We start from the raw sequence: 22,081 nt of genomic DNA, 5'->3' as shown, positions 1-22,081 counted from the left end.
CAGGGAAGCACTCAGCAACAACAAGCTTTGCAGAGAGCAGCTTCTGCAATCCATGGGAGGGGGGGGGGGGATCAAGGGTCTCTCGCCGTTCAAGCACCTAGAGCGTACTCCCTCCTGGTTCCACAAGGATGGAATCCTGATGCAGGAAGTGATCTGTATGCCAGGATGCTGATGACATCAAAAGGGGGTTAAGTGAAACCTCTCTTAAGAAGACTGTAGTCGGGGCTGGTGAGATGGCTCAGTGGGTAAGAGCACCCGACTGCTCTTCCGAAGGTCCAGAGTTCAAATCCCAGCAACCACATGGTGGCTCACAACCATCCGTAACGAGATCTGGCGCCCTCTTCTGGAGTGTCTGAAGACAGCTACAGTGTACTTACATAAAATAAATAAATAAATCTTTAAAAAAAAAAAAAAAGAAGAAGACTGTAGTCCAATCCTTTCTGTTAACTCCTCCAGGAAAGCAAAAGGAGGTACTGAGAGCCACAATGCCCTGGATGCTCAACGGGCCACGGCACCCACCTCCGTGAACGGTGCCCACCTCAGCGAACAGCTACCCAGCCCCTGCTCCACAGCCTGACCCTGGGCCACTTGGGCTCCGTGGGGCAGACCACAGTCAATCCTCTGTTCATTCCATTTTATTGCTAAGGACAAGGTAATGCACCGGTTTTCAAAATAATTTGGTTTATAGAGTTCATACGTAACAAAAAAGGGGAAGTATTATAAATCTGACTCCTGTATACAGAGCAAGGTATGAAGCCCTCCAATATTGGGCCCAGGCAAACAAATTCAGGAGGAGCAAAAACCTGTTTAACCCCTTCAATGTTGCCCTCTAGTCCCGTCCCACCCCCACCCTCAACCAGCCCCACCCCACCCCTGACCAAGGGCGTAGCTACACCGGCCCTTGGCCTCCAGTGGCCCCAGTTCATCCTAACCCATAGTTAGCCCTGTATAACTGCATTTCCCCCTGCACAAAAATCACCCACCAGGCTCTGCCTGTCTCCATCATTAAAATTCTCCCTTCAAGGTGGTCCCCACCCACACCCTCTAACACTGTGCCGCAGGCAGGGGCTTCGGTGCCTGACGTTTGTGGGCTCATAGTATATAACCTCTGAGTTCTACTTCAAGGGTGGACAGAGGTGGCAGCCAGCTCCTTACCATCCCAATACTGCAGCTTTGCCCGCGCTCTCTTGAGATTGGTCCAGGAAGGGACAGATGGCACCCCACCTCTACCCATCCCCTGGGGCCCTTACTCAGCTTGGCTGAGGGCAGAATTTCACATTTTGTTTGCCCTGCAGAGGCAAAGAAGAAAGTGAAGCCCAGGGGCTGGCAGAAGCTAGTCCTGACCAAGCACACACGCACTCACGCACACGAGTGCACCCACACACACACACACACACAGGTGTACACTCACACGTTCTCACGCTCACACACAGGTACACACTTGCATGTGTGCACGCTCACACACGCATACATAAATACAAAAGGGGATTGGGTCAAGCACCAGCACCTCTCTGCCTTGCTGGTGCCGGTGGGCGGGTGGGAAGCAAGCCCTAGGCTAAGAAAGAACAATCCGCCCAGCAGGAACAGCTGACCCCATTGGACTGGGCGCTGATGCAATCACAGCATCCCAGTGTCGGCCTGTCAGCTGGGGACGAACAGCTGCTGCCAAGCACCCACAACCGGCTTGTCTTTTCCCGGCAGAATGCATCGAGGGTGGAGTGAGAAGGTGATAGGTCGGACACGTCATTCCTTTTCTGTGTACAGCTTCACTTTCGGAGTGAAGTCCCAAGTTCGAGTTCCAAGCGTCTGCTGTGCTGTGGAACCCTCGAGTGCTCTCGCCTTGATGGCTGGGAACCTCTCAGATTCTGGAAGCATCTACTCCATGATGGCCCGGTACAGCGCTGGCTCGATGTAATCTTCCCGGTACCGCGAGTTGATGACCCGTTGTCTCTTCTTTTCTTGCTTCACTTCCTTCTCTGTGAAAATCTCATTGAAGCGCATGTCTGAAGCCACCGACTACAAAGGGAAAGACACGCAAATTGTCACTTTGTGGCCACACGAACAATAAACACTAAAGGGGCATGTGCCTGCCATGTTCAGGACACATGCTCAGGGCACAGAAAGCTCACTCACCAGTCTAGACTTGACTCTCTTGGGAAGCTCTTCATCGAGGGTGTATACATCATCTCTCTTAACCACCAACTGCGAGCCATCCTCAAACTCCACCTGACAAGCAAGCAAAGGCCCTTTAGCTAGGATACCAGAGTCCTGCGGGACCTGCGTGCAGTGGCAGTTTCCCATAGCTAGAGGAGGGCAACTCGGTAGTAAGGACTTTCCGTGTAAGGAATGACGGTCATGCCCGAAGGCACAATACCAAAGTGGATACCCCAGGGCTCCAGATCTGTGAAGGCACTAAGTGACCGGCAAGTTCTTTCAAGAGCAAAGACAAGCTTCTTGCCCAAGAGGAAACACTAAATTAATGAAGTACCCTCCCACCCTCAAATGCCCATTCAAGAACCTTTGGCTACCTGGTACATCTGGATGGGGTGGGAGGCCACAAACTTAGCCCCATAGACTTGGCCATCTGTCCATCTGACTTGAACCACTTCACCTTCAGCAGGAGGCCCCAGTTGGAGACAGTCCTGACTCTGAGGACAGAGCAGAGGAGGAGAGTGAAGCACAGCTCACCCAACCACAGCGGTAAGTGCCAATGACTCGGGAAGGACTTCTGCCCACGCACTGCAGGAAAGGCAGCTAGCTCTGGGCTGAAAGCCAAGGTAAGGTCCATCAAACAAGGTCTGCCTTATTCATCTGCCCTAAGCCCTGCTGCCCCCGGGGGAGCAAGCAAACAAAACAAAAACCCCATTACTCAGTAAATGTAGTAAACAAAGAGGCAGGGGTGGACTCTCAAATCCACCATCCTGTGTCCTCTCAGCTGAGCTGCTCTGCTATGGAGGAACAGTAAGACTGCATTTGAGTGCATTCTAAGACATGTGCTTCAGAGAGAGAGAGAGAGAGAGAGAGAGAGAGAGAGAGAGAGAGAGAGAGAGAGAGAGAGAAAGGAAGGGACCATCTAGCTGAGAGCAGAGGCTCCCGGGAGACCAGTGGAGGAACTGGGTGAAGTTCAGCTTTGGCTAAGCAGTGTGACCTGCTGTGTGAACAGACAAAAGCAATGCCAGGAGATGTAATTCCGGCCCTGGTGCCCAGATTCACAAAAAAGAAAAAAACAAAACACAAACAAACCACTAGCCCTTTCACCATGTTAATATTTCTGGCAATATATACTGATTTTTCAAGACAGGATTTCTCTGTATAGCCCCGGCTGTCCTGGAACTCACTTTGTAGACCAGGCTGGCCTTGAACCCAGAAATCCGCCTGCCTCTGCCTCTCCTCTGCTGGGATTAAAGGTGTGCGCCAACCTTGCTGTATTTAACTGCTGTATTATGTATGTATCTGTAAGACACCTGAGGGTATAAGTACTACGATGTTTGGAGGAAAACTTGTGTCTGAGCTGGGAGTGTAGTTCAGTGGTAGGTCTCTAAGGCCCTGGATTCAATCCACCAGTAGATGGAAAGAAAATCACTTCTGACCTGTGCAATCGTGTGATTACATAAGCTTTTATAAAAAGAATACCAGCTTTGAGCTGGGTATGGTAGCACATATCTTTCATCCCAGCACAGGAGATAGTCAGATCTTTGAGCTTGCAGTCAGCCAGGGCTACAGAAAGCACAGCTTTATCTGAGGGAGAGTAGGCGATAAACTGGTTACTGGCACGTGTGTGCGTGGCAGACACCTTCCTAAAAACAAGTGGAGGGAGCATCTCGCTTCAAGGAAAACAGAAATTATATTTATTGCCAATAACAAAACTCAACTTTTTGAGCAAAAATTAGCATTTCAGGAAAGTGGCCCTCTTCCCTGTAAAGAAATTAAACTGTCTTTTATGATGTGTATGAGATGTGTGTGAGCGTGTGCCTGAGTGCGCGTGTGTCTACATGTGTGTGAGCATGTGCCTGAGTGCGCGTGTGTCTACATGTGGTGGCAGAGTGCAAGTTGCAGGAGATGGGTGTTTCTCTCTCTCTAATAAGTGAGACTTGCAGTCTAAACTCAGGTCTTCAAGCTTAGCAACAAATACCTTTACCCACTAAGGCATCTCAGCCCTTCCCAGAATTTAGACTTCCAGTGAGATGGATCATGATTTGAATTTGGTTTTTTGTTTTTTTTTTTTTGGTTTTTCGAGACAGCGTTTCTCTGTGTAGTCCTGGCTATCCTGGAACTCACTTTGTAGACCAGGCTGGCCTCAAACTCAGAAATCCACCTGCCTCTGCCTCCCAAGTGCTGGGATTAAAGATGTGCACCACCACACTCGGCTGTGAATTTGGTTTTTAAAAATGTATTTATATTAAAACCTAGCGTCATTTGGGAAGCTCTCCACAGCCCAGGATGGCAGTGTTTTCTGAATGACCAGCATACAGTCTAACAAATCAGGCAGGAGACCCACCTCAGTGTGAGGTGGGCGGACGGACGTCATGTATGTCTCCATAAGGCTCAGTGTGGGCTTTTGGATTTCATGCTGTTTATAACTATTTTTAAAAAAATTGCTCCTTGGTCAGACATAGTAGCACACACCTGTGCTGCCAGTATGCACAAGTTCAAGGCCTTTCCAGGCTACATGAGGCCTTGTCCCAAAAAGCTAAAAGATCAAATTACCCCAGTAATAAGACTGTAATCTCAACCAATCAGGAGGCAGGAAGATCAGGAGTTCAAAGCCTGCCTCAGCTATAGATAAATCCTATTTCATATCTTAAAAACGTGAAAGGACCAGGCAGCAGCTCCACAGACAACAGCTAAGGCCCTAGTTCCAATGCCCAGTTCCAAAAAGAACTCATTTCAACTCTCAGGGGACTGGGGAAGGGGGGGGGGGGGAACCTCTGTGAGTTCCAGGCAGCCATTGCTACACAGTGAGTCACTCCCTCAAAAAGTGAAATGTTACCTCCATTCCAACTGCAATTCAATGTCAGGTTTTCTTTCCATACTTTTTTTTTTCTTTCTTTCTTTCTTTCTTTCTTTCTTTCTTTCTTTCTTTCTTTCTTTCTATTCTATCTATCTATCTATCTATCTATCTATCTATCTATCTATCTATCTATCTATCTATTTGGCTTTGACATAGGCTCACTGTGTAGTCAGGACCAGATTTGAACTCTAGAGACCCTGGCCTTTATCTCTTATGAGCTGGATTCATAGGTCTTATACTATGCCCTATATGTTAATCAAAACAATGTATAACAGGAATGAAAGAAGAATTGACCTGAAAAAGATTCATAAAACTGGGGAAATACGTCAATATGACACAGATACACAGACACACACACACATGTACATATCAAATAGTTATTAAGATAATAACTAATCTTAGTTTTCATTTCTAGTAGAATAACTATTGATAGGTAACATTCACAAATACACGATCCCTTAGAACAAAAGGCACTCAGACAGGAGCAGTGTTTGGAGTTAGAGCCAGCAACACTTCTCAGCGCATGCGTGATACGCGAGCCATCCTGACCTACAGCACAGCACCAGGTCTGGCTGAGCACTTACTCGTCCCTCTCCATGCTACTGCCGGTGATCACCTTCGCCTCACAGTTACGCTCTGCCTGGTAACTAACTGTGGTGGTTTGAAGGAGGATGGCCCCTAGGCTCCTTGGTCCTTACTTGGTGGAATTGCGTGGAGAGGATCAGGAGATAGAGCATTGATGGAGAAGGTAACCCTTGGGGAGGGCTCTGAGACTTCAAAACACTCTCAACCGTGTGTGTGTGTGTGTGTGTGTGTGTGTGTGTGTGTGAGAGAGAGAGAGAGAGAGAGAGAGAGAGAGAGAGAGAGAGAGAGAGAGAGAACCTGTGTCATCATGCCCACCCCATGCCCCTATGTCCAACCTGGAGATCAAGATGTGAACTCTCAGCTGTTCCTGCTGCGATGTCTTTGCACCATGAACTCTGACACCATAGGCCCCAAATTAAGTGCTTTCTTTTATAAGTTGCCATGGTCATACTGTTTTGTCAGAGCAACAGAGAGTAACTAAGACACTAATTAAGATGCTTTTGGCAATGATGTTGCTAATGTAGTATAAATGCGTAAAGAATCATTAAGGAAAAAATGGCTTTGCCCTTCTGTGTTGGGTGCATAGGCTAGCACATTTTGAAGGCTGGGGAACCTGAGCTAAGCTCTGAATAGCGAGCCAGGAAAGCTGGGCTCGGGTCCAGGCAGGGCTCTAGTGTTTCAGGTGTTGATAAAGCTTTCTTAGGTAGTTTCTCTGTAGCTCCAGAGCCATCACCAGTGAAGAACCCAAAGCAAACTACATACACATCCTGAGAGGGCATGGCTGAAACAAGGGTTGGATCGTTCTTTTAAAGAATCACGCCAGGCAGTGGTGGTGGCGCATGCCTTTAATCCCAGCACTTGGGAGGCAGAGGCAGGCGGATTTCTGAGTTCAAGGCCAGCCTGGTCTACAGAGTGAGTTCCAGGACAGCCAGGGCTACACAGAGAAACCCTGTCTCGAAAAATCAAAATACAATAAAAGAATCCCACAGCTTTAATGCAATGAAACTGTATCAGCAGCCGTTTGCTACCAGAGCGTGAGCTTGCATCCTGAACTAGATGCTATTAGAAATAATTTGGTCTGAGATATAAGCATATTTCAGTGGACTGCAGGGAACACTGACTCCTCTGAACTCCTCGGGGAAGCTGCTGGCAATACCGAGAAGATGTCCCAGACCCAAAGTGCTGCCAGAAGCTGCTTTCAGACATTACCACTATGTCCTCAGGATAAAGGTTGTCACTGAAGGAGCCATCGTCAAAGTTGACTTCGTAGAAGGTCTCGGTGGTGAGTCTGACCACTTCACACTGGTAGAAGCGCCCGTTCTTGTGTTTGCTGATAACCTTCTGGCCCGCCGTGATGCTCAGCAAGGCTCCCTTAGCACGCTAGAAGGAACAGCCTGGATTAGCCTGGATCACACTGTCCCCTATGGGGGCCGGGGGAAGTGAGTGTGGCAAAGAAAAGACTGAGACAAATGGAAGGCAGAACAGGCCTTTCAGACACCTACATTCCAGCGACAAGCCACTCACATGAGCTCTGAGCTCCAAGCCAACTAGTTCTTAGATGACACTATCTTTTTCTTTAATTATTTTGTTTTGTTCTCCAATTTACAGCAATGTCCTGCCTCAGCCTATCTTATCCAAAAATCTATGAACTCACTTCCCTTCATGATTTCCCTGAAACTAACCAAATAATACATTCTAATGTATACACCTCAGGGATGTGTCATAGCATCTGGATAGAGACGCAATAGGTAGCTGGCGCCCTGGGCCCTAGACCCTGAACATCACTAACCAACCACTTGGGCATTAGCTCTACCCTCAGGAGAAGAGCGCAAGAACTGAGACCCTCTGGTCTGCACAGTGAGTTCTAAGAAAACCAGGACTACAGACCCTATCTCAAAAAAACAAAAGAAAACAAAACAAATGCCAGCCACTGTGACAGGCACAGTGAAGTCACAGCATGCCTGTTTCAAGGCGAGAGGTATCAGCTGAAGAATCACCTGGAAGCTAAGTGGCCTGGGTGGGGGATTCGAGAAACGCTACATCCACAAGGCAGACGGAGAGACCTGACTCTCAAAAGCTGATCTGCTTCCCACATACACTCCAATGTATGTGCACAGCTGCACACAAACGACTCGAAATCCTGGCCTTCCACAAGTTATCCTCACTCAGAAAGAGAAGGGAACTTAAATGTGGCAGGCCAGGGCCTTCCCCCGGGGCACTGCTCCCTTTTTATGACTACCTGCCAGATTCCCAAAACCACCCTGAATGTTCCTTCTTATAAGACATACTCCTCTGTTTCTGAAGCTATGATTACAATCTAACTCCCCTCTACTTCCTTGGGGCCCCCGCAGGCCCCTCCAGAACTCCACAGGCCACATCCCACACATCCTGCACATGTCACCGCCCTCCTATGTGGCAGAAAATGTCCAACTGTCAGAGGGTTCAGCTCTCACCACTTACGGAACTGCTCTGACATACCAGGCTCTTGGGTGAAGATGCTCAGGAGACTTAAGCAAGGGAACAGGTAAAACCAAAGAACCAAGCCATGGTTTGCCAGTGCCACTGAACTGTGAAGGCCAAGGCAAGAAGTGGGTCAGGCTGAGCCATATGTTAGTTGCTAACTCATTAACATTTTCCATCAAGGATATATGCTGATGTAATAACTTGGCAACATGAAGAGAAAATGACCCTGAAACCTGTCAAGAGGACTCTATTATGGTGCCCTCTCACCTCCAGATTGGGAATCTTGTGGCGGAAGCACGTGATGAAGACAACAAAGGGCCAGTCGTCGGGTTGCATCATCACCCCAGCAGCCTGAGCACAGCTCACGTGGAAGGCAGTGGGGCAGCGGCCATGGGAGCACTGCACACAGCAGCCAGCATTCCGTTTTCTCCGCTTCTTACAAAAAACACACTTCTGCACAGGAGAGAGAGAGAGAGAGAGAGAGAGAGAGAGAGAGAGAGAGAGAGAGAGAGAACACGATTCTGTGGAATGGCCATCCATCTCTTCTTGTTTTCCCTCCGAAATGCATAAAGCCAAGCCATCAAAAGCCAACTCCCCCCTCCCCCAATACGTGGGAGCACCTAGGGACTGCTCTACTCCTATATCCAATGTAAAGTCCCCGTGAGGCAATTCAGCCTCATGAGGGGAATGAGACTGACCAAAGCTAAGCCGAAATCCACTCAGCTCCCCAGACTCATCAGCGGGGAGCTATGCAAATCCCAAGCCCACTCTGGCTTACCAGTTTGAAGCGGGGCAGAGGGATCTTGCTCACATCCACTGGACTTCTTTCAGCAATGTTGACAAACCTTGCTTCTAGAATTGCCACTGCACATGAAACATGAACCCATCTGCCAAAAGAGGAAGTTTAGTCACTCGTTTATATAGCCCCAGGGGCTTGCTGACCAAACTTCCTCTATCACCCAGCATGACCGACCGATGGACTCAGGGAAAGCGTCATTTACACCATATGCAGTACTGTGCACACACTGCCCAAGGCCAGTGCAGGGGCAAGCCTCTCACACCACCTCCTTGCTCTGGCAAAGCGACTGACTGAGAGTGGTGGGCTTTTCCCTCCCAGACATCTTTTGGGAAACAGACATGCCCAAAGTGGAGAAACCCAAGATTGGAATGTTGGGGTTCCACTGATGTGTCAATTGCACAAGGCCCGGGGTTCAGCCCCAGCTAAATATGAAAACCTATAGGAGCCATGGAATCGAAAGTCTGCACTACTGGTTGGGCTGTTATTGGGGATGGGAACAGGTCTGGCCTTAGAGGGCAGAACATGGATCAAAGGTTAAAGGGCAATGATGAGAGGTTTAAGCAAAGCCATTTCCACTTCAACAAAAAAAGTTACCAGCCAGGCTCTACCTGCCCTGGGAGAATTACAGTGACCACTGGTAACAGCCGTGTTTCTGTAAAGGAGTGAGGATAGCCACACAGCATCCACCACGAGCAGTGTGGGGATCCTGCCAGGGTGGGGGCTGGGTTTTATTCAGAGGCAGGCTATCCACTGCTGGCTGCTGTCAGCCCACATGTGCTGTGCTACTCTTTACAGAGCAAACCCTCAACAGCTTGTGTTTCCTCCTCAGAGGAGGTAGACCCGAGACAGCACAAGGGTATAACTCAATGAGAATTACGTGTACAGAGAGAGGCTGAGAAGCCCAGAAACTTCTATAGCTCCAACAGTGGGTGGCCTGCCTAAGCTCTCCCCGGTGCCCAACAGGTTCCCCTAAGGACATCTGCCTGATCTCCACCAGCAGGTCCAGCCAGGCAGAGTTAACTCTGTGGAAAGTGCTTGCCACTGTATTATCTATAATCCCAGTCTGTGGGAGGCTGAGGCAGGAGGATCAACAGTTAAAGATGCCAGCAGGGACTACACAGGACATTTCAGGAGACCCTGTCTTGAAAGAAAGAATCAGGACCAGAGAGCTAACTCAAAGGTTGAGAGCACTGGCTGCTCTCCCAGGGTATCTGGGTTCAATTCCCAGGACCCACATAGTGACTGACAACCATTTGTATCTCTAGACCCAGGAGACCCAAAGTCTTGGTCTGGCCTCTGTGGAAACCTGTGCACAGGATGCCCAGAGATGCAATGCAGGCAAAACAGCCACACACATAAAATAAGTGCATTGTTTTTTCTTTAAAAAGGAAGGCAGGCAGCCAACTGGGACCAGGTCAGTATCCTCACTTCCAGACCACAAAATGCCTGTGTCATTTTCTCAGGACTATCATCTCTCAAAGAAGGACACTGCTTACGTCTCTGCCTCTGAGAAAAAGGTGAAGTGAGAGAGGAAGCCTAGGCCAGTCTTGCTCATTCTATTCCAGCCCCGTGCCATGGGCTGCCCGAGTCCTCACCAACCCTCAGGAGCAGCTCCTGCCCTCGAAGCATTGCACATGCTCAGAACTGGGCCTGGGCGTCAAACTTCCCAGAGAACTCACCTGTCGTCATTTGCTCTCTGCAGGGCCCCTCCACGCAACGAGCATAAACAGCAGTCCTGTCCGGGAAGCAAAAGGGAAACAGTTACCAACAATTCACTACATACAGCCTGCTCTCCTGACACTTCCTGTGGACAACGAAACCCTGCCAAGAGTAGCGTAGTGGCAGGGAGGCCTTCAGGTACATGCCCTGCAGTTGGGACTCCCCTAAAGGCGACAGGCCTTAATGCATAATTAGAACTACATAATGAACCATCTGAGCCCCATTCTGAGACTCCAAACCAAGAGTTGAATTCTTCAAAGGAAGTGATGGCTGCTCCAGGGACAGCTACCTGACCTGCCCTCACAGCACTAACACAGCCCTCAGATCCACTGGCTCTGACATCTCAGAGTACCAAATCCTCAGCCAGCTGCTCTGGACATAAATTGTGTCCAGCATGGAAAGAGGCTAGCCCCAAAGCCACCCCGATCTCTGAAGACGATGGGAAAAGCATGGGGCTACTCACTTCCTCCAGGGCATTGGCTGAACATCGAGAGCACATCCATTCTTCAGAAGCCTTGGCAGGAGGGACGCCATAGCAACCTAAGAACAGCAGGAGAGCAAATGCAACCCAACCCAGAGGCTGCCGTTAGAATGCAGATGCACAGTGCTCTCCCAAAGACAGTAAATCATACAGAAATCCCAGAGTCCCCAGGGCTCAACCATACAGTATGGCCCCGAGACCCAGGAAAGTCAGAAACTGTGGATTCACTGGTACAGCTCCCTAGTATGTATCTAGAGACCCCAAGTTGACAGGCAACTCATCCACCAGCCACCAACTTCCCAAGAAGACATAAGCATCCTTTGCAGCAGGAGACTGGGAAGGCCATTCGGTGACAACTTCCAGCTCCCGTGAGAGGAGGCAAGAGGTACTCACTGGCGTGGACCCGGACACTGCACTTCTTGCAGGACACTAGCATGCTGGTGCCGTCCTCCTCTAGGTACGGGGTGGACAGATTGATGTCTGTGCTGCAGCCAGTTGTGGTGAAGCACATTTCAGGGATCAGCGGCTTGGTCCTCTGAGTCTGGGCAGCTGGCTCTGAAGCATCCCCACAGCTCTGACTGAATGCTCCAAATTCCACCTAAGTGAACGGTGGAGAATGAACGGGGGCAGGGCGGTGAGCATGCGGCTGTGCTCCTAGCCCTCCACCTGCTCCATCAGCAGAAAGCTGGGCCTCTTACGGGTATGACTGCAGCTATAGCTCCCGGGTGCACAGCCATTATCCTGAAGCTACTAATTGAAGTTACCTCTAATGACTCAAATTCAATTTCTCACAGCAGCATCAAACAAAGGGCCCTGGGGGACAACTGAGAAAAGGGAGCAAGTAAGAGGCACCTGGGACTTGAGTCTTCCCAAACCAAGTGATAATAAAATTCACAGAGACACCAGCAGCCAGGCACTGCCTGTCCCCCAGGTGCTGTGCCACATGGCAGCCCCACTCGGGGACAGCACCCAGAGTCCGTGCTCCTAACGGACCAGCACTGACTGCCTCTGCCGGGCCACGTCAGCAGGTCACCTGAACTGTGGCACTGTCACATGGCTGGGTCCCCACCTGTGATTCCTGGCTTGAGGGCTCTCTAGAAAGAACATTATGTTTCATAGTCCCCTTGGCAAACTATAGTCACTACAAATATCCTCTGGCTCTGCCGCTGGATGGCACCATGATCCTTATTCCTAGGACAGAGCCAGGAAGCGCGGCACCCTCTGAGCCTATGCCATTCAAGAAACTCTGGCCCCCACCTAAGAGAGCTGCTGACAGTAACAATCAGGCAGTCACGTCCCTCACAAACACAGCACAAACAGTTCTTTGCTTTGCTGCCAGTTAATACAAAGAAGTCGCTGTTGATCCAGCATGTGGGTCTAGATGCCATCCTTCTGCATGCATGAGCCTGGGCCCTGCCAACCTCAGGGCATCTGGGCCACTTTAACTATGATAAGGAAACTGCCTACCTACTGCCACACGGCATAGGACCCATGTGAGCCTGAGTTGGTTACTCGGCACCTGCCTGCTGTGAATTCCTGTCTGACCTTCTGGAGCTCGACCTAAAGCGATCCACGCTGTGAGGTCATCAGTGGCCCAGCATGGGAAGCCCACAGTTGAGCCCAGCCTTCACTGTGGCAGAGCCTCTGCCCTCCCGCCTCCCCGGCCCCAGCTGCCTACTGCTCAGGCAGCACTCACTATGACAATGAGGAGGGGAAAAAAGAAAATGGCATGAGAAGACCAGGCTCCTGGCCCAAGGCTGATGTCAAATGGGAAAGAAACTGCATTCTTGTACCCTAATTAACCAGAACTGCATAGGATCAAGAAGAAAGAGCCCCAGACCAGAAAGATAAGAAGAAACATGCTCTGCAAACAGCGAGATCTGTGTCACAAACAAGGGTCACCAGATCAAAACATTCTTAAGTGTTATCTGCCTGGCATAGCCACGCGAGCATTAACAGAACGAGGATACTAGGGAAAGGCCCCCTAAAGACAAGCAGTGACAAGCCTCGCACCCACAATTAAACCCAGCTTCCTCCAATTGCTGGCCCAGGATATCTGGTGGCAGCAAGGCACACTCACCTGATGGTAGGTCTGGAAGATCATACACACAGCACAGTGAGGGGCCTGTTGGGCCATGAGCTCATTGAATTCCTTTTCAGCCTCAAAGTTCGGGGGTCGGTTCTGCCACAGCTGGCTCAGAGGCTTGGCCCACGCCTCTGTCTCCTCAGCCTCTTCCTCGGGGGTCAGCTGCTCAGAAGTCTCTAGAGGAGGAAACAGAAGCGTGAGTTAGCACCAGCCTGCACACAGGAGGTCTGCCTACAGTGCAGAGGAGCTCAGCCAGCGCCCCTGGTCCCTGACTAAACTCAGGATTCCAGAGGGTGATAAGAGGCAAGGGCCAAACAATTAGCAACAGATTCCTTTTAGGCCAGGGTGACTTAGCTGGGATGTGAGCCGGGACATGGGGGACTAGGGTGGCTGTCGCAACTGCTTTCTCTGGCTCAAGGTCTCTATTCTTCCTCATGTTCTGGGTGCTCATCCCACTCTGTCCCCTTGTAACAGCTGCCACATTCAACCCTCTGCCCTTGTGGGCAGCAGAATAAAGCAGCAGCCTGTCAGAACTATGCTGTTTGCTGCCTCCAAAATGCCAGCGAGTCAAGTCTGTTCTCCTCTGGGCTTCCCCTTCAGGTGTCCTGGGGAAACAGGCCGAAACAGGACTGGTAAGGTTGAAAAGTGTTACATCATGGCCCTTGGTCAGGACTTTCCCACTCACTCTGGAAAGTCCAGGTCGTGGGGGAAGAACAATCTGCCTGTTGAGGGCAGGGGGCATCCCAGGATCTCAGATGAATCTTCTTCCTGGCCATTAAATGTCTATGTCAACCAGGAGCTTGTGAGTGGAGAACTCACAGGCATAATGCAGCCAGCCAGGAAATAAAACTGGCTACTGCATGTTCAAAGACTGGGAGAGAGGGAGGAAAATGCTGATCCTGAAGAGCATCAAGTATTATAAAGCCTCAACCAGCAACTTGCTGGCCTTCCTCAGAGCCCTGGGCCATAGACTCCTCGTCTCTCTTCAGTGTGCTGGGCAGCAGCTGGCCTCACAACTCGGGCACCCTTAACCACGACCAAGGAAAAATCTTCCTCTGGGTTCATCTTTCCCCAAGAGTGAGACTCAATGCAGAATGGAACACAGTGGAACTATTCTCACAAAGCAAGAAAGGTGCAAAGCCCACTAGTTCCTGGCACACACAAGGTCAAGGAGCAGGGCAGAACCTTAACAATTTTGAACGCTGGAGAGAACCCTGATAGAAGCAGGAGCAAACGTCGGGACAGATTGATGCAATAAACAGGTGAGGAGGCGCAAGCCTGTAGGAACTGCTGTTGCATGTGGAGATGAGAAGCCCCTGTTGTCTATCCCTCTGGCCATGCATTCAGTGGCTGACAGAAAATTGGCTTTGACAGTGCACCCATCAGGCATTGCCATGAGGCTACTGCCCAGGGGACTGTGTATTTGTAAACCACTGCAGTGCTACTGGCTACGATAAAAACACTCCTTCCCCCAGAGGCTCGAGGTCTCTGCAAAGAAGCCTAGCGTAAGCTGTGGTGGGCACACCTATTGTAGGTGCCCACATGCTCACTCCAGGCAACTCTAGCACAATGCAGAGAAGCCATTTCTTCCTCCACCTACCATAGTCAGGTTTCATCTACAGGGACCTGGCAGCTGCCACTGTGCACAGCCAGCCCCTGTGAAGGGCCACTGTAGCGTAAGGAGGTCAGTGTGAACGAGCCAGACAGCCTCTAAGAGCCCAGAGTGCCTGACCCCAACATGAGGGACCAAGATAGTACAGCAGGGACAGAAATAGACAAGCTCATAGGCCCGTCTTCACATACTGACATCTGCTCTACTCACGAAGCCAAAAGTGGCCCAAACCATGACATATGTGAACACTGAATGCCAAGGGGAGGCTTCCACTGTGTTAAGTGAAAATTGCAGGGATCAGAATTTTAACAGTTTACATATGTAAAGCTTCACTGAGCCTTATAGTCAAGATGTGTGCATCGCACTGAAAATGTTGTAATTCAGATAAAAAGCCAGAAAGAAAGAGGAGAGAGAGAGAGAGAGAGAGCCAGCCAGCACTTGAGAGACAGAGGCAGGTGGATCTCTGAGTTCAAAGCCAGCCTGGTCTACAGAGTTCCAGGACAGCCAGAGCTAAACCGAGAAACCCTGTCTTTAAAAATAAATGAGGACAGTGAAGAGACCAGAAAACCACATCCTCCTCTCAGGGACACGGCAGGTGTCCAGGAGAAGCCAAAGCTGCCAGAGCAGGCTGTGCTGGCAGCACCTGAAAGCGGAGGGAAGAAGATCAGGAGCTCAAGGCCAGCCTGGGCTATACCACAGCCCGAGCTATACTACAGCCTGGACTATTCTATACCCTGTGTCCATAATGTACCAGCAGAAAGAAAGCAGACAAACTCACAGTAAAAGTTCTGATAGCAATGAACGCATGGGGGGACCACACAGAGTCTCCTTTCACTTTGCCATGACTGAACACTGCTTATCACAAAAAGTAGAGACAGATGACATCAGTTACATAATTCCAAAAAGACATACTCAGACAACAGTTCACACCTGCCTGGAAGTGTGTGCCCTCAGTATGCACAAGCTCCTCTTTGGATGATTTTTCTTTTGCCTCTTGGAAAATTTTCCCTACGTTTTTGTCTGATTGGTTAGTTTTTGCTTTTGAAACAGGGTTTTTTTATTCTGTGTAATCTTGGCTGTCTAAGAACTGGCTCACAACCACCCGTAATGAGCTATGACCCCTCCTCTGGTGCGTCTGAAGGCAGCCACAGTGTACTTATGTATACTAATAAATAAATCTTTGGGCCGGAGCAGTCAGGGACTGAGAGAGTGGAGTTGACCAGAGCGAGCAGAGGTCCTAAAGAATTCAATTCCCAACAACCACATGAAGGCTCACAACCATTTGTACAGCTACAGTGTACTCATATACATAAAATAAATAAATAAAGCTATAAAAAACAACAACAACAACAAAAAAGAACTGGCTCTGTAGACCAGGCTGGCCTGGAACTCATAGATCCACCTGCCTCTGCCTCCCAAGTGCTGGGATTAAAGGCGTGTGGCACAGCTGTCTGGCTAACCTGGGTCGTTTTAAAGCATCGAGGGAAGAAATCATACAAGAAGCAGAAGCTCTCAGAGCACAGACTCAGAGGGACAGCTGGGACAAGACTCAGAGTCTGGCCACTTCTGATCCCAGGGCCTGTAGGCTATCCCTGCGCCCAGGCTGTCCCATACTTTCTAAGAGGAAAACTGAGAGATGAGCTGTGACAGCATGCCACAGGAGAGGAGGAGGAGAGGGGCTCAGCACTGGAGAGTCAGCAGTCCAAGTGGCTCTGGTTCCACAAGCGTGCAAGAGCCAGTACCTGGGAGGCCTGCCAGCACCGGCCTGCTACTCCAGGCAACGGAGATGACCACTCCCTGCTGTTGTCAAGATGCACTTCAGAGCTACACTTCCTAGTTCTCCTTACACAGATCTCTTAGTTCCCTTTTCTGACTCCTTCCCAAGCTCTTCTGCTCCTCTGTCCCACCTCCAGCCCCTGCTCAAGCTTCTAGGCGTTCTTGATGAGTGAGACCCTTTCATTTAAAAACAATCCTCCACATCAATGTCTTCCCACATCAATTTTCTCTATCTACACTAACCTTGGGTTTCTGAAGCCAAAAGCCTTAGGACACGAAGATGAGGCCATCGACTCCTCTTCTTCCCTGTGGACTACCCTCTTCCAGCTCTGCAGGCTGCTGCCCAATCCGGCTGGCGCCGGCGTCTTCACTACTTCCGCTTCTCCCACCCCACCAGCATCCAAGCCCAGTGGTGTCTGGGAGCAGTCCTTCTAATGCCAACCCCCCCACTGTGGTGCTCCCCTTCTTCAAACACACCTCCACGGCTCCCTATTGCCTGTGAGGACAGCCTCAGTAGGCTCGTGAGAGGAGCTGTGGACGGCCAGCCCGACGCCTGCCTTGCTCCTCCAGCTCACTTCAGGCTGCAGCTGTGCCCTCCAGCTTGAGCTATGTAGCACTGCCAGGCAGCTCCCCTGCCTGCACCCCCGTTCCCCATCTCATCCCTGCTGTCCCCTCAGCTTGGATAGGGCTCCTTTCTTTACATCCCTTTAGCTGGCAACCCCACTACTCTGTGGGTACCTTGAGGGCAGGCACATATCTTAGCCAGTTGTGCATGCACACAGCCAGCACAGAGCTTGGTATCACTGATGGAACTTACTATCCTGAAAAACCAACCTTATACCTCCTAGGAAGAGAAAGGAAAGAGGTTGCGTACAATTACACAGCCCACCAGCCCTGAGTTGTCCTATGCCCTGGGCCCACGCCCACCCCTGACCTCTGACGCCCTGTGAGGGCGAGGCTCGCTGTGGGGACCCACTTTCCTTCTAGTGAAGAGAGGAGACGACTTACCGTCATCACTGCCGCACTCCTGCAGCACGAGTGGGTGGTGGCGTGGGAGCTTACTCAAGGGCTGGCGGCGACCCTTGGTCTTCTTATTCTCCTCCAGGGAGAGCATGTACTCATCTGCAACCTGAGCAAAGATCAGCCAGGTGATGAAACCGCAGGGCGCTGTGATGACACCACCACCACCACCACCACCACCCCCACCCCCACCCCCCCCACACCCCCGCAAACACCAGAGAGCCGCCCCTCTCCCTCTCTCCTGAGGCTGAGGTTAGAGGACAAAGGCTTGTGGGCCATGTGTGGGATACAAAGTCTCAGAAACAGGAGGAAGGGAGGGAAGGCAGGGGAGCTGAGGGGAGAAGAGGGACCCAGGGAACAAATGTAGAAATGAACAAAAGGTCAATTTGGGGGCTGGAGAGATGGATGGCTCAGTGGTTAAGCTGCTCTTCCTGACACCCACCCGGCAGCTCACAACCATCTTAAGCCCCATTTCTAGGGAGTTCAACGCCCTCTCTTCTGTAGTTCTCAGGCACTGTACACATGAGTGCACAGGCACATACGGGTGCCAAATACTCACGCACAAATAAAAGTTTAGACAAATCTAAAAAACACGTCTCAGAAAAGCAGAAGCCATAGTGCCATGCACACTAGTCTATACTGGCATACTTTAGAACTTAGGGCAAAAATCTGTGTATGTCTTGCTTCTTGGACTTCTCACAAGCCGCCTAAACAAGGCAGGGACTCTCCCACTTTAAAGTCCCTGCCATGAAACACATCAGGACATCAGAGGAGTCCAAGCAGCCCTTTCCTTTGGAGGTCAGCATCTGTTTCAGTGCTGGGCTGCTGGGCCCTCTATACTGAGAACTTAGAAGACAGACAAAGGGAGGTGGCACCTAAGCCATTGCAAGGATAGCAACCCAGCTCCAACTCCACCTTCCCCCCTGTGGAGACTGGGCTCTTGTGGCCACTGCTAGCACCCTCGGTGATGTGAGCTTCCTTTTCTCCAAGAAAGAATGTCAGCCAACAGAGTGTCTGCCCTCTGGCCCAGATGACATGGGAAAGTTGTTTAACACTGCATTTGCATCATGCCTGAGCAAACATAATTAGATTTAAGACGTACAGGACTGATTAATACTCCAGAGTTTCTTTTTAATCAGCATGCTTAAAAATTGGTTATACTGACATTACAAGACACAGTCTTGGCAAAACCATTAAGGAAGGAAATGAGGCCTAGAAGTCAGCCACTTTTCGACACTTATGCCTCAGGTCTACGGAAAAGTGGAGGCACTACAGGGCCACTTTAGAGGTCTCCTGGACCCATGGAATACAGAGCATCTCGGAGCTTCAGGATGGCACTTGGTATCTCAAGAGAAAATAGTTCTGTATCAGCTACATTCAGGCAGAGAGCCTGTTCCTGCGAATACAAGTGTACCAATAGGTCCATGAGACCACCCAGTCAACAAATGTTGACTCAACACCTTTGATGTGCAAAGGCCCCTCAGGAACGGAGGAGGTGTGAAGCAACGGACTGACAGGACAGGATCTAGATCTCCTGAGTGAACGATCCATGGACCATACCAGAACGAGGCAGAGTAAGAATCTTTGGTAGGCACTGCCTGGAACACACAACCAGACTTCCAAACAGACCCTGCCCATATGGTATACCCAAAGCAGTGTTTTTCTAATGTACAACGGGGCACCATGGTGTAGTTAAGGGGCACTACCCCTGCTGTGCATGTCCAGGCCAGGCTTAACCCTCTGCATCATCAAGTGAACAGTGTACGTAAAAAGGCCCCTCAGCGGATACAAGTGAGGAGCTCCACACAGCTGGGAAGGCTCCCCGGGACTCTAAAAAGAAGTATGGAGTTCCACAAAGCTCAGAAGGCTTCATGAAGCAGAGAGGTGCTCAGAACACATGGCAATCTAGACCTAATGTCTACTTCTCCCAGAAGACAGCAGGAACAGGAAGGAATCACACCTCAAGAGAAGTTTGATTAGTCTGAGGACAGAGTGGCCTCCAGGACAGGCCATCGAAGCATGGCCTACAGCCAGAGAGAAAGAAGTCAGTAAAATGGAGACAGTAAGACAGGTGGCAGACAGAATGCCCATGACCTAACCCTGTGAACGTGTTATGTTCATATGACAATGGAGACCTAAGACTGAGAAGCAGGCGGCTGTCAAACAGGGGGACCATGCCGTACGATCTGGGCAGGACCGATAGAGTCCCTAAGGCACATACAGCAACAGCACCAAAGAAGGCCAGGAGCCTTGTGCAGAATGTTCCAGGCCCCTGCCTTCAACAACGCGGCGCCCCAGGTTCCAGAAATTTCTATTTCCTCTCTAACATGTGGCCTACAGAGTTATAGTCAACGTTGCCAGTGAGGCTTGTCTTGCACAGAAGCATCTGTTCCCAGCCTTGCTTGAACAAGCAGGTCTGCAGCAGATATGTCTCCGTGGCCTCCTAAGCCGTGGGAACCCCACTGCCTTGGCACTTCCGCAGGGCACCGTCACTAAAGCTAGCCTACCAGGTGGCTCTGGACAGAGCCTGGGTGTGGACAGGTAGCATACACACTGAAAGCAAGTGGCCCGGTTACAGCTAGAGGATGCCAGGGGCAGGGTATGAGTACCTGAGACACACTGTGCTCTCAGGAACCCTCATCTTTCCAAACACACAGTCGGTGCTGTCAGATCTGTGGAGCAAAGCTGTTGTGCCTCCATGCTGGCTTCTCACTAAAACAAGCCTGCCCTTCAGTCACTCGCTCCACAAGTACGGAAAGCTCATGGGCCAAGCTGGGAGGATCTTCCCAGTGCTGCTGAGCAGGGATGCTGAATGGAGGAGGCTATGTGCTTATCTTCCTCTCCAGCCCGATACCTGCAGGGCTTCCAAGGAGAATGGAACTCAATGCAAAATAATGGCTTCTGACAAGAGCTGGGTTACACGGAGGAAGGTTCATACTCCAGGACACCCTGGAAATAACTCCTGTCTCCTCCCATTCCAAAAACATCTACTGAACAGGACACTGGAAATAGATGGTAAATTTGCCATTGTTTCATTACATTTAAAAAATAAAGCAAAAGCCCTATGTACAGCCATTCCCTCCTAGTCCTTCCACCTGTGCCGTGATACCCACTTCTGCCCCCAACATCAGCCATGCCCTGGATCCAACCCATCTTTCCCCATCAGCTGCAACCTCCCCCCCTTCACAGGCTCCTGCCCTGGTTCATGGTTCACTTGACCACATCTCCCACTATCTTGGAGCTGACTACACCACTCTTTACTGGATCTGACCTCTCACGGATCCTTCCCATCCTCTGTGTCCTGTGTCCATCCCATGACATGTCCCCATCATCATCTACCTACACCTTGCTAATGCATGCCCCCTGACAACCTCACAAGCAGGTGCGGTTCAATGTGCCCTGACCTGAACTCACTAACCAAACACTAAACACTCCTTTAGTTTGCTTAGAATCTCCATTGTCCTTAGATGATGCTCTTCCCACTCCAGGAAGCCATAGCTGGGTTGCCTGCACTGTGTTACATGTCAGCCATCCTGTCTCCAAGTCCTGAGTTCTTCTCTTCAGAAACTCAGGTGCTCCTTCAGCCCCGACTGGGTCAGGCAGCCCAGCTCCATCCTCAAACAAAAAGAGCAAGTTCTCAATGGGCTTTTCTTTTTTCTTCCTTCCTTCCTTTCTTTCCTTTTTTCTAGTTTTAGACAGGGTTTCTCTGTATAGCCCTGGCTGTCCTAGAACTTGCTCTGTAGACCAGGCTGGCCTCGAACTCACAGAGACCCTCCTGCCTCCTGAATGCTGGGACTAGAGAGGTGTGCCACCAAAGCCTGGCCAAGTGCTCTTTTTCTTTTTTAAATCCTTTTTCCTCCTATCCTGGAACACAATAAATAAAAGTAAGCTGGGTTTGGTAGCACATTCTTTTTTATCTCAGCACTAGGGAGGCAAAGGTAGGTGGATCTCTGTTTGTTCAAGGCTAGCCTTGCTCACAAAGTGAGTTCCACAATAGCCAGTGATACACAGTGAGACCCAAAGGATAAGGAAGTTGTGAGGCATCTGGGTTTAAAGTAGTAAAAGCCGAATGGAGAATTGTGCACAAGAGCCTGAGGTCAGATCTGCATGACAGGCACCCACACTCCCCATGGCACACACATTCCATCTCTGTACAGGTCAGAGTCTCCAAGCACAGCCCGCAGAGCACACACATCATGCTCTGACCTCAGTGTGGGCTACCAGAACTATGAAGAAGAGAACACTCTCCTCTTCCCAGACTCGCATTCCAATCACCTTCTATCTACCTGGTACATTCCTCCAAACTTCAAGATTGAGCCAAAAATCTCCTTTTCTACATCCATAAAGAACTTTCAGCTCTCTCAGTGGGAGCTTCATTACCCATCACCACCCAGTGCTGGGACTGATGCTCTCAAGGAGGTCCTGGAAGGCAGTCCTGGCATACAGAACACAGGCCCTAACAACTCCACAGGACAGCAAGCAGGCCGATCGGACAAGTCAACCTCTTTGGAGAACTTAAGTAGCTCAAA

At 50.3% G+C, this 22,081-nt stretch overlaps 1 protein-coding gene across 4 annotated transcripts in view; it reads right to left on the bottom strand.

Moving 5' to 3' along the window:
- Nucleotides 1-866: 866 nt before the first annotated feature.
- The window catches only part of Kdm4a (lysine demethylase 4A), a 44,697-nt gene continuing 23,482 nt past the window's right edge, over nucleotides 867-22,081 (bottom strand). For 2 of the 4 annotated variants that reach the window (XM_085839035.1, XM_029476258.2), the window contains exons 12-22: nucleotides 17,541-17,661; nucleotides 13,139-13,320; nucleotides 11,452-11,656; nucleotides 11,041-11,117; nucleotides 10,538-10,593; nucleotides 8,838-8,946; nucleotides 8,327-8,512; nucleotides 6,806-6,976; nucleotides 2,529-2,648; nucleotides 2,134-2,226; nucleotides 867-2,016 (exon numbers count right to left, since the gene is read on the bottom strand). In XM_085839035.1, coding sequence (XP_085695161.1) covers nucleotides 1,876-2,016; nucleotides 2,134-2,226; nucleotides 2,529-2,648; nucleotides 6,806-6,976; nucleotides 8,327-8,512; nucleotides 8,838-8,946; nucleotides 10,538-10,593; nucleotides 11,041-11,117; nucleotides 11,452-11,656; nucleotides 13,139-13,320; nucleotides 17,541-17,661 — 1,461 coding nt within the window. In that variant the 3' untranslated portion in view covers nucleotides 867-1,875. The remainder of the gene's footprint in view (nucleotides 2,017-2,133; nucleotides 2,227-2,528; nucleotides 2,649-6,805; nucleotides 6,977-8,326; nucleotides 8,513-8,837; nucleotides 8,947-10,537; nucleotides 10,594-11,040; nucleotides 11,118-11,451; nucleotides 11,657-13,138; nucleotides 13,321-17,540; nucleotides 17,662-22,081) is intronic. The other 2 variants (XM_021160587.3, XM_029476257.2) reach the window with 1 other exon arrangement.

This window comes from Mus caroli, unplaced genomic scaffold (assembly GCF_978045245.1).
Source record: "Mus caroli unplaced genomic scaffold, Mus_caroli_1 scaffold_6, whole genome shotgun sequence".
Classification (NCBI taxonomy): Eukaryota; Metazoa; Chordata; class Mammalia; order Rodentia; family Muridae; genus Mus; species Mus caroli.
The sequence above is the reverse complement of the archived record's forward strand: the minus strand, read 5'-3'. Positions and strand labels throughout refer to the sequence as shown.